The 15760-nt window shown below is 43.4% G+C and overlaps 1 protein-coding gene across 2 annotated transcripts in view; it reads left to right on the forward strand.

The window, feature by feature from the left end:
- The first annotated feature begins 362 nt into the window (after positions 1-362).
- pcgf1 (polycomb group ring finger 1) overlaps positions 363-15760 on the forward strand; it is a 65160-nt gene continuing 49762 nt past the window's right edge. The window contains exons 1-2 of one of the 2 annotated variants that reach the window (XM_059965758.1): positions 363-556; positions 6782-6887. In XM_059965758.1, coding sequence (XP_059821741.1) covers positions 470-556; positions 6782-6887 — 193 coding nt within the window. In that variant the 5' untranslated portion in view covers positions 363-469. The remainder of the gene's footprint in view (positions 557-6781; positions 6888-15760) is intronic. The other variant, XM_059965757.1, reaches the window with a different exon arrangement.

A 15760-nucleotide genomic window follows, 5' to 3' on the forward strand; every position in this document is an offset into this window, starting at 1 on the left:
TTACAAGGACGTTACTGGGATTCGAGGGACTGAGTTCTGGAATATGCTTGAATGAGTTGGGTCGTTCTTCACTGAAGTGTAGGAAAAGGAGGGGTGCTGTATAAGGTGAATGTGCAGTCTTTTCACAGGGTTAGAGAATCAAAAACTAGAGAGCTTAGGTTTAACGTGGGGGGGGGGGGGTAACAGGTTTAATAGGAACCTAAGAGATTACATTTTCAGCCAGCCGGTGATCGGTTGCCAGAAGGGGCTGAGATGGGTATAACTTTTAAAAGGTACTTGGTTATGAAAGGTTAAAGGGATATCCTGGGAAATGGAACTAGCATAACTCTGTAACTTTATAACCGACCTACCCACTATGTACAGCACCTCCACTCACTGGGTCGCCTTCCGGATCGCCAAGCGTGCGCAGTGCGTGATGACGCAAGGCGACCATCACTCCTCCACCCGCGGCATCCGCTGACGCAGTGCGATGGCGGTTGACGCTCCGATGGCGAACGCGATGCGGCTCCGGAACCAGCTGCAAACGGTCTACAAGCTGGACCCGCTGCGGAACGAGGTGGGGAAGTGTGAAAGGGGGAAGCCTTACAGGGGCGGGGGTAAGGTATTGGCACGGTCCGGGGGAGGTGGGTAGGGACGGTCTCTGAGAGTCGGCAGATGGGCCGCTGATTCCGCTCTCCGTCGCCATGTTGATCGAGGGGGGGGGGGGGGATGGTGGTTGGCAACGTCGCATTACGTATGCAGCGAGCTCTCTGGTGCGCATGCTCTGCATTGCCTTTGTAACTATGCGCATGCGTCTTGCTAAATTGTTTTTCTTCGCGGCAAAAGGCACGTGGTTTCGTTGCACTCGTTGCTTTACGGGCAGCGATGTAGAGGATTGTGCATCGTGTCCGACGATGATAGGAATCGTGAGTGGGAGAGTTTGACATTTTTTAAAAAGTGGAAAAGCCATTGCACTACAGCAGTTCCATTCTCTCGACCTTAGCGAAGTTCAGGTCCAGTGGTACAATCAGCATCACAGACTGTGTCTTCCTTGGTTGCAGCAATAACACAAGGCTTTGGCCCAACTGACCAAGGTGTCCCGTACCAGCGAGTCACACTTGCCTGTGTTTGGCCCAAAACCGTCTCAACTTTCCCCATCCAGTACTTGTTCCAACATTTTAAGCAGTTGTACCTGCCTCAACCACTTCCTCTGATAGTTGACCCCACACCAATACAACTCCTGTTAAACTTAAGTAAAAATGAATTGCTCCTCAAGTTCCTGTTAAATCTTTCTCCTCTCACCTTAAATTTGTGCTGTTAAGTTCTTGACCCTGAAAAAGACCATGCTTTCACCCTATATTGTGAATAAGAATGGTTTAATGTACTTCTATCAGAGTGCCTCTCTGTCTTCTTAGATCAGAGAATTCCTATGGGGAATATAGTTAATGTTTATGATTAATAAGAGCTTGAAGCTTGCTTCAGTGGGAGAAGAGGAAGAGAACATGATTGGGAAAGTGTGACAATGATGAAGCTGTGGTAATCATATTTGAGCTATCTACAGATGTCTCTGTGAGATTACAGATGCTGGAATCTAGAGCAACACAAAAATCTGGTGAAACTCTGCAGGGGAATGGGGTCAGATAGCATCTGTGGGGTGGTTTGCTGGGCAACCATTTCAGGACAAGACCTATCATCTGTCCATATGAAGGATCTGAACCTGAACCATCAGTTATCCATTTCTACCACAGATGCTTCCTGACCCACTGAATTCCTTCATTGTTTTTATGTGTTGTCTATGTTTTAAAAATAAGAGAGAGATGGCAGCAGAGTAGTGCAGCTAGTGGACCTATTGTCTCACATTTCCAGCAATCCATGTTCAATCCTGACTTCTGGTACTCTGGTTACCTGCCACAACCCAAATATATCCCTTCCTTGCCCTGGTGGCACTTTCTTAGTGACAATAAATAAAGTTATTTTTTATTCATCCAGCTCTGCTGTCTAACCCCTGTGTCCAAACTTAAATTCACCTATCATCTTCATTATTAATGTGTACTGACACTCATTTAAGTAACATCCCTTATGACTGTTGTTTTCAAATCCTTGTATGATCTTGTCAGTTTTATCTTTGTATATCTTCCAGCTCTATTACACTCAAGATCTGGTTCCTCTAGCTGAAGTCTAAATAATTTCTGATCTTAATCATGCCACCAGTGGCAGGTGTGCCTTGGTTCTCAAGGCCTTGCTTATTACACCTCTCCTTTCAAAATCCTGAAATCTTGTCCTTTGTCTGTAATTTGTTTGTCTTTTATTTATTTTTTGAGCATCTCAGTGTCATTTTTAATACTGTCCTGAAGTGTGGGGATGTTATATTTTAATTATTTACAGTATTTGGAGATGCAGCACGAAATAGGCTCTTCAGACCCAATGACCTGCACTGCCCACCAATGTGAACCTGGCATCACCTTCTAGCTTCCCCTCCTCCCACCACCTTATTCTGTTGCCTTCCCTTCCAGCTCTGATGAAGGTCTCGGCCAGAAACAGTTGATTATTTCGGGCCAAGACCCTTAATAACAGGAATTTACAATGACCAATCAAACTATTAACTGGTACGTCTTTGGAATACAGCAGGAAACCCCATGGTCACAGGAAGAATGTACAATCTCCTTACAGAGGACATCAGAGTTAAACGCTAAACTCCGCCTTGAGTGTAATAGTGTCTCGCTAACCACTATGCTACCGAGGCACTCTAATATTGTAGGGTCTGTATTAATGGAAGTTATTGATATGTTTTGGCTGTTACTTTGACACTGATTTCCTGAAAGATATATCTTGATATTTCTTTTAGAGATTGCAGCCAGGAGGGAATACTGTGAGCATGAAGAGTGAGTTTGCTTAAGGTTATCTTTTGGGGGGAGGGGGGTGGTTCTGTATCCATGGAATGTAATTTGATCCATTTGATAGTGACTACATTTAAGCCTTGGGATTTGAGTACATTACCTCATGCAGTTGACTCTCATTTGGCGAAACAGAATTGTTACAACTTTACTGTAGAGTAGTGGTCACCAACCTTTTTAAGCCCAAGATACCCTACCTCGGCTTTAGAGATCGACCCCAGATCAATTAGTCACACACGTGCGCACCGGGGCAGAAAAGACCGGAAGTGAAACCCTGCAACCCAGAAGTAGAAATGATGTATAAACACCAGGAGTCACCCTTTTTTTTTTGCACTGCGGACCAGTTTAATATTGACAATATTCTTGCAGAGCAGGCGGGGGGGGGGGGGTGTTAGACACGACGGGATTACAGCCATACTCATAGCAGGTTCCTTATGTCTAGTCTATTCCGCAATTTAGTTTTCGCGGCTCTCAGCACATAGCTTCGGTCCCACTTGCTCACGTTTTTTTCTGCTCAAAAAACTCAACGGGTTTGTCTTTAAGTACAGGGTGCTTGGACTCTAGGTGCCAAAGCAGTTTTGAGGGCTTCATTGCCTCATTAGACAGCCTCCAGGCCTGAACTGCAGCCTCCCGTCAGACGCCCTGGCCAGGTGCGGCTGGTCGTTGGTGGGGCAAGAGGACAAGGTCAGGGCCAGAGGTCCCCGTGCTGGGGCTGCGGCGGTCACAGTCCGGAGAGAGCGACCAACTGAGCGAGGAGAATGACAGGCCCACGCCCGCCCCCCTCGTAGGATCAATCAGCCGACAAAAGTTTGTTTCAGTAGATTGCAGTGAGGTAGCTGCTCTGCTACTTACGAAACCCTGAGCCTGGATTAGGTTGTCTGCGAATATTTTAGCACCGGGTTCCCCACAAACATTCAGTATGGTAAACAAGTTTAGAGGCGGTGCCCATCTGTCCGCACTCCAGGCCGGTAGCGACAGCACTTCCCGCCGGCCACGCGAGACCAACCAGTGATCCCTGGCGCGAAGGTATCACTGCGTTTAGGCGACTGATGACCTCGCGTGGGTTCAGGTTCAGTGGGTGTGACAGGGAATGACGAAAGGTGCAGCTGACTCATCGTTTCCTCGCGGCCCAGTGGTTAGGGACCACTGAAGTACACTGTATAAGGCAGGGGAGCTACATGCATGTGCATTGGGCAGAAAGAATGGAACTAAAACCCGGGAGCCTAGAAACAATCTCTCGACAGTATTTGTGTATTTATTTTTGTTTTTTTGGGATCTACTGGGAAAGTCTCAAAGATCGACCAGTCGATCACAATCGACAGGATGGCGACCGCTACTGTAGATAATGCTGTCTATTTTTCTAAATTTACCATAGATTCCATTCAACAGTTACATTGACTGGCCACTTTATTAGGTACACTACACCTCATTATTGCTAAGATCTAATTAGCCAGTCTCATGGCAACAATTCAGTGCATTAAGCATGCAGATATGATCAGGAAGTTCAGTTGTTAATCAGACCAAACATCAGAATAGGGAAGAAATGTGATCTAAGTGATTTTGACCGTGAAATGATTGTTGGTGCAGACAGAGTGGTTTGAGTATCCCAGAAGCTACTGACTTGCTGGGGTTTTCATGCACAATTTACTCTAGAGCAGGGGTAGCCAAGCTGGAGTCCATGGACCCCCTTGGTTAATGGTCCATGGCATAAAAAAGATTGGAGTCCCTACTTTAGTGTTTACAATGAATGGTGCAATAAACATTGAGTGAGTGGCAGTTCTATGGGTGAAAATGTCTTGTTGACAAGCAAGGGCAGAGAAGATTGTTTCAAGCTGACAGAAAGGTGACAGTAACTCAAATGACCAGGCATTACAACAGTGGTGTGCAGAAGAGCATCTCTGAATGCATAACACAAGTAGGTGGACTACAGCTGTAGAAAACCACACTGGATTCCACTCCTGTACTTCATAAAATGGTCAGTGACTGTACATCTGTTGGAAAGTGGAAACCTGGAAGTATATTGATTCAGTAAGTTAGGGTGCTATTGATATATAAAAGGATCTAGATAATGCATGTAAACAAGACAATGAAGATCAACATGCAGCAAATTATACTTTTATATTTACATTGGTGTTTATTATGAGACAACAAAGAAAATTAGGAGCAGGAGTAGGAGATTAAATTTAAGGAGGAGATTGACAGGTATCTAATTAGTCAGGGTATCAAGGGATATGGGAAAAAAGCCAGAAATTGGAACTAGATGGGAGAATAGTTTAGCTCATGGTGGAGTGGCGGAACAGACTCGATGGGCCAAATGGCCTACTTCTGCTCCTTTGTCATGTGATCTTGTGAGTAGAACTAGTATTGGTTTATTATTGTCACATGGACTGAGGTACAGGAGAAAACTTTGCTTACTGTCTATATAGATTGTTTCATCACATTGGTGCATTGAGGTAGTACAAGGGAAAAAAATAACAGATAAAGTATGGATAAAGTTATTGGGAAAGTACAGGCAGTCTATAAGGTGCAAGGCAATGATGAGATAGATTGAGAAGTCAAGTGTACTAGGAGATTGTTTAGTAACCATAACAGAACGGATAGACACTGTCCTTGAGCCTGGTAGTACATGTCTACAAGCTTTGATATCTTTTGTCCGATGTACCTGGGCAGTCTGCAAGTGTCACCATGCTTCCGGTGCCAACATACTAACCTTACCCGCTAAGAATTTGGAATGTAGGAGGAAACTGGAGCACCCGGAGGAAACCCATGGTGTCAATGTACAATACTGTGCAGAAGTCTTAGGCACATACATATAGCTAGGGTGCCTAAGACTTTTGAACAGTACTGTATTTGTCAAATTGGAGTTTGTAAATCTGGAGAGAGCAAAAAATGTTGGATATGGCAAGGGTGGAGTGCCGTGGGAGGGGTGAGGGACAGGTGGCAGAGGAGTAGCGGGGGCAGAGGGTGATAGGGGTGCATACACACCCAGCTCTAAGAAACCAGGTGTGGTCATTTGCTTCCAAACAATTGGTTTATTGGTCATTGCAAAATGTCTCTCTGGTGCTTCCCGCTCCCTCCCCTCTCCCTTCCCCTTTTCCCAACCATAATTACCCTCTCCCTGCTGTCTTCCCACTCTCAAACTCTCAGTGCACAATAGAGACCCATATTAGAGTCAGGTTTATCATCACTCACACATGTCTTGAAATTTGCTTTTTTTTTAAAGACAGCAGTACTAGTGCACTATATAAAGTTATTACAGTACTGTGCAAAGTCTTAGGCACCCTAGAGACGTATATCTAAGATGTTTGAATAGTACTGTACAAGCTCCTTATAGACGGTGGTAGGAATTGAATGCCAATCGCTTGACTCCATGCAAGGGAGAGGGGGAAAAGGTTAATGATCAGGTACAGAGGACAGTCTGGTTTTCATGGACTGGGCAATGTCCACAGCTCTCTGCCATTTGCATAGGGTCTTAGGCAGAGCAGTTGCCTTACTAAGTTTTGATACGATGCTTTCTATGGTGCAGTGTTCTATAAAGCAATCAGTCCATTTAGTTGTGTATTTGCTCGTTTTTGCAAAGACCTACACATTTTCCTGTTACGTTTTGGAAGCTGCAATGCAATTAGCACCCATGCCCGAATTGTCCTATTTAGGAAGTTCTTTCAGAATGTAAACTCACTGCTTTTTCAAAAATCTCATCTATCCATCTTTATAATCAAACTTTAAATCTTCACTTCCTGCCTACTGACCCTTGTGCCGCATAGGTCCCTGCCAATGTTTTTTTCTTGTTTGTAGCTTTTTCAAAAGGAAAGTTATTAACAATTAAGTATCATCGTGAGAAGGTGTTGACACTGGCTTCTGATACGATCAATTGCGTGACTAGTGGGTTTGTGCTTTATCGTTGGCAGGAAGAAGTAAAAGTGAAGATTAAAGACCTGAACGAACACATCGTCTGTTATCTGTGTGCTGGCTACTTCATAGATGCGACCACTATCACAGAGTGTTTACATACATGTGAGTTTTTGAAGAGCAAACTTTTGTGAGGCACTGACTCGTGGAAATTCAACATTAAAGGGTCTATGTAGAACTTCCGTGGAATGTTGTCTGGGAATCTAGGATAGAGGGAGGAGTAGAGATGCAAAGGATCTTTCTGCTTAGCTTTCAAATGAGGGCTGCTGTGTCACGGAAACTGCTGGGAACATCACCCTGTCAATGTTATGCAATAGTCCAGAGCCCCCAATTCTAAAGAAGCCACTCTGAATCATCTTGTCCTTGTATAGTTCATTTACTGTAATAGGTGGCTATACACTGAGTATAGATGCCATGAAAATTAGCTTTTTTTGCAGCAACAGCACTGTTACTACAAATAGTACAAACTGTTAACAATGACTTAAATTGATGTAAATCGTACATAACAAGATACAAACATAAGACTCAAGTTGAAAGATAGAAAAAGTCCTGAAAATTATTTTTTGTAATCAACTAGACATGTATAACACAAGCTCTTTAATCAATTTTTAGTGCTGCTTCAATTGCAGGGATTCCCAAACTTTATTATGCCATGGACCATTACAATTAAGCAAGGAGCTGTGAACTAGGATTGAGAACCCCTGCTCTATTAATTCTTTGCTCATGCACTCCCACCCCCAACCCACTCCTACTTCTTAAGTCCTTTGTCCTGGACCGATCTATCAAGTTGTATCCAGGTGTAACCCAACTTCAAAGATTCTTCCTGTCCCAGGATTGGGGTCTTTGGAGCTTCTATTGGTGTTTCTCTAGTTCTGGGTGTTTATGAGATGTGGTTGCTAGCCCCCTGCCCGACCTTCCTCCTTTCATAGATGGGCTTGGCACCATCCGTGGCCGAATTGAGCCCACTGTATACGTTATATCTATCATATCGTGGACAGTTTTTTTGTCTGAAATTCCATCATTTTCCTTTGAAACTGCCTGTTCTCAGCATTCCTAGGCCTGAACATGGATTAATGTCGTCCATGTTGATCCTATTCCTTGCCGGTTGTGTTATAAGCCAAAAGCACCTTCTCTGTGACTGGGGAGTAGACCTTCGGTGAAAGAGAAGGAGGAGGGGCACTGGGGCAGGTGGTGGGTAGGTGAAGAAAGTAGAAGTCAGAAGGGTGTCAGACTGGGGAATGGAAGGTAGAGGAAGGGGGAAACTATTGGAATCTGAAGAAATGGATATTCATGTCATCAGTTTACTCTAACCAGACAGAATATGAGGTGTCTTTCATCCTGAGTTTGGCCCCATTGTGGCAGTGGAGGAATGGGGATTGGAATTAAAACAGTTGGCCACCAAGAAATCCTGTTTGTTGTGGATGGAGCAAAGGTGCTTGACAGTGCGGTTCCCGATCTACAGTTGCTAGGAAAAGTTTATGCACTCTTTGCATTTACCTGGTTTTCTGCATTAATTACTCATAAAATGTCGTCTGATCTTCATCTAAATCACAATAATAGACAAACATAAATTTGTTTAAACTAATAACACAAGCAATTGTACTTCTCATCAATACTGAGAACATGATTAAACAATTACAGTCTAGGTTCAAAGAAAGTATGTGAACCTCTGGGGTAATAGGGACATTGAGGAGCAGATAGGGAGACAGATTCTGGAAAGATGCAATAATAACAGGGTTGTCGTGGTGGGAGATTTTAATTTCCCCAATATTGATTGGCATCTCCCTAGAGCAAGGGGTTTAGATGGGGTGGAGTATGTTAGGTGTGTTCAGGAAGGTTTCCTGACACAATATGTAGATAAACCTACAAGAGGAGAGGCTGTACTTGATCTGGAAAATTAACCTGGCCAGGTGTCAGGTCTGTCAGTGGGAGAGCATTTTGGAGATAGTGATCACAATTCTATCTCATTTACCATAGCATTGGAGAGGGATAGGAGCAGAGAAGTTAGGGAAACTTTTAATTGGAGTAATGGGAAATATAAAGCTATCAAGCAGGAAATTGGAAGTGTTAGTTGGGAGCCGATGTTGTCAGGGAAATGTATGGCAGAAATGTGGCAAATGTTCAGGGGATATTTGAGTAATGTGCTGCATAGGTACGTTCCAGTGAGACAGGGAAAGGAATGTAGGATACGGGAACCATGGTGTACAAAGGCTGTTGAAAATCTAGTCAAGGAGAAAAGAAAAGCTTACGAAAGGTTCAAAAAAACTAGGTAATGATAGAGATCTAGAAAATTATAAGGCTAGTTGAAAGGAGCTTAAGAATGAAATTAGGAGAGCCAGAAGGAGCCATGAGAAAGCCTTGGCGAGTTGGACTAAGGAAACCCCCAAGGTATTCTACAAGTATGTGAAGAGCAAGAGGACAAGATGTGAGAGAATAGGACCAATCAAATGTGACAGTGGAAAATTATAAATGGAACTGGAGGAGACAGTGGAAGTACTTAAGGAATACTTTGCTTCAGTATTCACTAAAGAAAAGGACTGGCGATTGTAGGGCTGATTTGCAGCGGACTGAAAAGCTTGAGCATATAGACATTAAGAAAGAGGATGTGCTGGAACTTTTGAAAGCATCAAGTTGGATAAGTCACCAGGACCCAATGAGATATACTGCAGGCTACTGTGGGAGGCAAGGGAGAAGATTGCTGGGCCTCTGGGAATGATCTTTGCAATGTCAGTGGGGACTGGAGAGGTTCCGGAGGATTGGAGGGCTGCAGATGTTTCTCCATTATTCAAGAAAGGGAGTATGGATAGCCCAGGAAATTATAGACCAGTGAGTCTTACTTCAGTGTCTGGTAAGTTGATGGAGAAGATCCTGAGAGACAGAATTTGTGAACATTTGGAAAGGCACAATATGATTAAGAATAGTCAGCATGGCTTTGTCAAAGGCAGGTCATGACCTTACAAGCCTCATTGAATTTTTTTGAGGATGTGACTAAACACATTGAAGGTAGAGCAGTAGATGTAGTGTATATGGATTTTAGCAAGGCATTTGATAAGATACCCCATGCAAGACTTACTGAAAAAGTAGGGAGGCATCGGATCCAAGAGGACCTTGATTTGTGGATCCAGAATTGGCTTGCCCACAGAAGGCAAAGAGTTGTTGTAGACAGGTCATATTCTGCATGGAGGTTAGTGACTAGCGGTGTGCCTCAGGGATCTGTTCTGAAACTCTTTCTCTTTGTGATTTTTATAAATGACCTGGATAAGGAAGTGGAGGGATGGGTTAGTAAATTTGCCTATGACACAAAGGTTGGAGGTGTTGTGGATAGTGTGGAGGTTACAGCGGGACATCAGTAGGATGCAAAACTGGGCTGAGAAGTGGCAGATGGAGTTCAACCCAGATAATTGTGAGGTAATTTATTTTGCAAGATCAAAAATGATAGCAGAATATAGTATTAACGGTAAGACTCTTGGCGGTGTGGAGAATCAGAGGAATCGCAAAGTTGCTGCGTGGATTGACTGTATGGTTAAGAAGGCATACGGTGCATTGGCCTTCATCAACCGAGGGATTGAGTTCAAGAGCCGTGACGTAATGATACAGCTATATAGGACCCTGGTCTGACCCCACTTGGAGTACTGTGCTCAGTTCTGGTCATCTCACTACAGGAGCAATGTAGAAACTGTAGAAAGGGTGCAGAGGATATTTACAGGGACGTTGCCTAAATTGGGGAGCATGCCTTACCAGAATAGGTTGAGTGAACTTGGCCTTTTCTCCTTGGAGTGACGGCGGATGAGGGATTGACCTGATAGAAGTGTATTAAGATGATAAGAGGTATTGATCATGTGGATAGTCAGAGGCTTTTTCCCAGAGCTGAAATCACTATCATGAGAGGGCACAGTTTTAAGGTGCTTGGAAGTAGGTACAGAGGAGATGTGGGGTTAAGTTTTCTTATGCAGAGTGGTGAGTGTGTGGAATGGGCTGCTGGCGACTATGGTGGAGATGGATACAATAGGGTCTTTTAAGATGCTCCTAGATAGGTACATGGAGCTTAGAAAAATAGAGGGCTATGTGTAACCCTAGTTAATTTCTATAGTAAGTACATGTTTGGCACAGCATTGTGCAATAGATTTTCTATGTAATACTTCCTATATAAGTTATTTGGAGTCAGATGTTCTGATCAATGAGATAAGATTGGATGTGCGGGCTGTAGAGGTGCCCTGCCCTATTTCAAAAAAAGACACACGAAGTCAGGTTACTGACAGAGCCTGCTCTTCTCAAGAAAGGTCTGTGCATGTGCACCATGTCTCAATCAAAACAACTTTCAGAGGACCTTAGAAGCATTGTAGAGATGCATGAAGCTGAAGAAGGTTACAAAAGCATTTCTAAAGACCTGAGTGTTCATCAGTCCACAGTAAGAGAAATTGTCTGTAAATGGAGGCAATTCAGCACTGTTGCTCCTCTCTCTAGGAGTGGGCATCCTGCAAAGATCACACCAAGAACACCAGTTCAATGCTAAAGGAGGTGAAAAAAAACCCAAGGGTAACAACAAAAGACCTGCAGAAATCTCTAGAACTTGCTAAAGTCTCTGTGCATGTATCAGCTATAAGAAAACACTGAACAGAACGGTGTTCATGGAAGGACACTGGGAGGAAACTTGCTTTCCAAAAAAGCATTGCTGCATGTCTCAAGTTTGTGAAAGACCACCTGGATATTCCACAATGCTTCTGAGACAATGTTCTATGGACAGATGAAACAAAAGTAGAACTTTATGCCAGAAATGCACACTGCTATGTTTGAAAGAAAAATGGCACTGCACACCAACACAAAAACTTCATCCCAGCTGTGAAGCATGGTGGAAGGAGCATCGTGGTTTGGGGCTGCTTTGCTGCCTCAGGGCCTGAACAGCTTGCAGTCGTTGGGAGCAATGAATTCAAAATTGTATCAGGACATTTTACAGGAGAATGTCAGGGTTACGGTCCATCATTTGAAGCTTAATAGAAGTTGGATGATGCAACAAGACAATAATCCAAAACAAGAGTAAATCAACAACAGAATGATTCAAAAAGAAGAAAATTTGTGTTTTGGAATGGCCAAGTCAGAGTCCAATCTCAATTGAGATTCTGTGGCATGACCTGAAGAGGGTGGCTCACGCAAGGTATCCCAGAAATATTGGTGAACTGAAATGAGTTTGTATGGAAGAATGGTCTAAAATTCGTTCTCGATCTGATCAGCAGCTACAGGAAATGTTTGGAAGTTATTGCTGCTAAAGGAGGTTCTACCAGTTATTAAATACAAGGGTTCACATATTTTTCCATCCTGGACTGTAATGATTAAACAATGTGTTCAATAAAGACATGAAAAGTATAACTGCTTGTCAGTTTGGACATACAGTGTTTGTGTACTATTGTTAATTATTGTAACTTAGATGAAGGTCAGACCACATTTTATGAGTAATGCAGAAAATAGGTAATTGCAAAAGGTTCACAAACTTTACTTGCACCTGTATGTCCGGTCTCACCAATGTAGAGGAGGCCACACCAAGAGCACCGAATACAGTAGACAACCCTCTCTAAGGGTTGCCTCATCTGGAAGAACCATTTGGGGCGCTACATGGAAGTGAGGAAAGAGATGAATAGGCAAGTGTAGCACTATATTCCACTTGCAGGAAGGAGATTAGTGGAGAGGGACAAATGGACGAGGAAATCACAGAGATGGCAATCTGTGACTGAGTTCTGTCTCTGCGGAGTTTGCACATACTCTCATGACTGGGTGGGTTTCCTCCCATATCCCAAAGACGTGGATTGGTAGATCAGTTGCTCTCTGAAAATTACCCTTAGTGTGTGGAATCTGGGAGGTATTGAATCAGTTTTTTTTTATCACTGTTTTTATGACTTGAAATATGTTGCTTTGTGGCAACAGTACAGTGCAAAGACAAAATAATGATAAATAACAAAATAGTGCAAAACGTCATTCGTAAAACTGATGATGAAGGGGAAGAAGCTGCACTTGAATTGATAAAGTATGTCTTCAGTCTCCTCTATCTCCTTCCTGGCTGTGATAATGAGAAGATATGTCTCAGATGGGGAGAGTCTTTGACCTGGCCTCAGTGACTATCATGCAGTAGTACTTACATGCACAGTGTTGAAGTTTTTGGAGAGGTTCATGAAACATATCAACTCCTGCCTGAGAAGCAACTTGTTTTCATTCTAATATGCCCACAGGCAGAGCAGATGCCACTTCAATGGCTCTTCACTCGACCCTGCCACATCTTCACAACCAAGATGCATATGTCAGGATGCTCTTTATCGACTACAACTCGGCATTCACTACTATCATCCCCTCAAAACTAATCAATAAGCTTCAAGAACTTAGCCTCAGTACCTCCTCCTACAATTGATGCAAACACGAGGATGCTGGAGATTCAAGCAACACATGCAAAATGCTGGTGGAACACAGCAGGCCAGGCAGCATCTATAGGAAGAAGTACAGTTGACGTTTAGGGCCGAGACCCTTCGTCAGGACTAAATGAAAGAAGAGATCCCTCCTGTCTTCTATCATTTTGGATCTCCCCCTCCCACTTTGAAATCTCTTACTATCTCTTCTTTCAGTTAGTCCTGACAAAGGGTCTCAGCCTGAAATGTCGACTGTACTTTTTCCTATAGATGCTGCCTGGCCTGCTGCGTTCCACCAGCATTTTGTGTGTGGTCCTACAATTGAAGCCTCTTTCCTCACTTGCAGATCCTAGTCAGTTTAGATTGGCAACAACATCTCCATCAGCACAGGTACACCACAAGGCTGTGTGCTTAGCCCCCTGCTCTACTCTTATGACTGTATGGCTAAGCACAGCTCCCATCCCATATTGAAGTTTGCTGATGACCTCACTATCATTGGCCATATTGAAGGTGATGACAAATCAGCATATAGGAGGGAGATTGAAAATCTGGCTGAGTGGTGCAACAGCAACAACATCTCACTCAATGTCAGCAATGCCAAGGAGTTGATACTTAACTTCAGGAGTCATAAACTAGAGGTCCATGAGATAGTCCTCATCAGAGGTAGAGAGGGTCAACAACTTTAAATTCCTGGGTGTTATTTCAGAGGACCTGACCTGGGCCCAGCAAGTAAGTGCAATTATGAAGAAGGCACGGCAGTACCTTACTTCCTTAGAAGTTTGCAAAGATTCCCCATGACATCTACAACTTTAACCAACTTCTACAGATGGATGGTGGAGAGTATATTGACTGACTGCAACACAGCCTGGTATGGAAACATCATTGTCCTTGAATGGAAAATCCTAAAAATAAGTAGTGGATGTGGCCCAGTTCATCATGGGTAATGCCCTCCCCATCATTGAGCACATCTACACGGATGTCGCTGCGGGAAAGCAGCATCCATCATCAGAGATGCCACCCTCTCTCCTCACTGCTGCCTTCAGGAAAAAGATGTAAGAGCCTCATGACTCACCACCAAGTGCAGGAACAGTTATTACCCCTCAACCATCAGGCTCTTGAAGCAGAGGGAATAACTTCATTCAATTTCATTTGTCCCATCACTGAACAGTTCCAACAATCTATGGATTCACTTTCAAGGACTCTATATTTCACGTTCCCAATATTTATTGCTTATTTATTAATATTATTTACTTTTGTATTTGCACAGTTTATTGTCTTTTACACACTGGTTGTCCAGCCAATTGGTGCAGTCTTACATTGATTCTATTATAGTTGTTGGATTTATTGAATATGCCTGCAAGTATATGAATCTCGGGGTTATATATGGTGACATATGTACTTCGATACTAAATTTACTTTGAAGTTTAATGATGGATGAGAGTGTAGGGAGAATAGAATGAGTGTACGTGGTTGGCTGATGGCCAGTGTGGACTTGGTGGGCTGAAAGCTTTGTTTCCGTGCTGTATCTCCATGATACTAATAGTACAGCAGTCTCTTTTCCATTGCACAGGAGCAAAGTCCAAGATGACTAAACAAGTCTTTGGATTGAGAGTCAAACACACAACCAACTGAGCTGAATATAGTGGATTCCAGTTAATTGGGCCATCGGTTAATCATAGCAGCTGTTTAAGACCATCAGATATAGGAGCAGAAGTAGGCCATTCAGCCCATCGAGTCTGCTCTGTCATTGTCATTGGCTGATCCAATTCTTCCAATCATCCCCACTCCCCTGCCTTCTCCTCTTTGATGCCCTGGCTAATCAAGAACCTATCTATCTCTGCCTTAAATGCACCCAACGACTTGGCCTCCACAACCGCTCATGGCAACAAATTCCACAGATTTACCACCCTCTGACTAAAGTAATTACTCTGCATCTCTGTTCTAAATGGATGTCCTTCTATCCTGCAATCATGTCCTTTTGTCTTAGACTCCCCTACTATGGAAAATAACTTTGCCATATCTAATCTGTTCAGGTCTTTTAACGTTCGAAATGTTTCTATGAGATCCCCCCCCCCCCCCCCCCCATTCTCCTGAATTCCAGGGAATACAGCCCAACAGCTGCCAGACATTCATCATATGGTAACCCTTTCATTCCTGGAATCATTCTTGTGAATCTTTTCTGAACCCTGTCCAATGTCAGTATAAAACAAGGAGCCCAAAACTGTACACAGTACTCCAAGTGTGGTCTCACGAGTGCCTTATAGAGCCTCAACATCATATCCCTGCTCTTACATTCTATACCTCTAGAAATAAATGCCTACATTGCATTCGCCTTCTTCACCACCGACTCAACCTTGAGGTTAACCTTTAGGGTATCCTGCACAAGAACTCCCAAGTTTCTTTGCATCTCTGCATTTTGAATTCTCTCCTCATCTAAGTAATAGTCTGCTTGTTCAAAGTGCATGATCGTACACTTTCCAACATTGTATTTCATTTGCCACTCTTTGCCCATTCCCATAAGCTATCTAAGTCTCTCTACAGGCTCTCTGTTTCCTCAACACTATCCACTCCTCCACCTATCTTTATATC

This window comes from Hypanus sabinus, chromosome 3 (assembly GCF_030144855.1).
Source record: "Hypanus sabinus isolate sHypSab1 chromosome 3, sHypSab1.hap1, whole genome shotgun sequence".
Taxonomy (NCBI): Eukaryota; Metazoa; Chordata; class Chondrichthyes; order Myliobatiformes; family Dasyatidae; genus Hypanus; species Hypanus sabinus.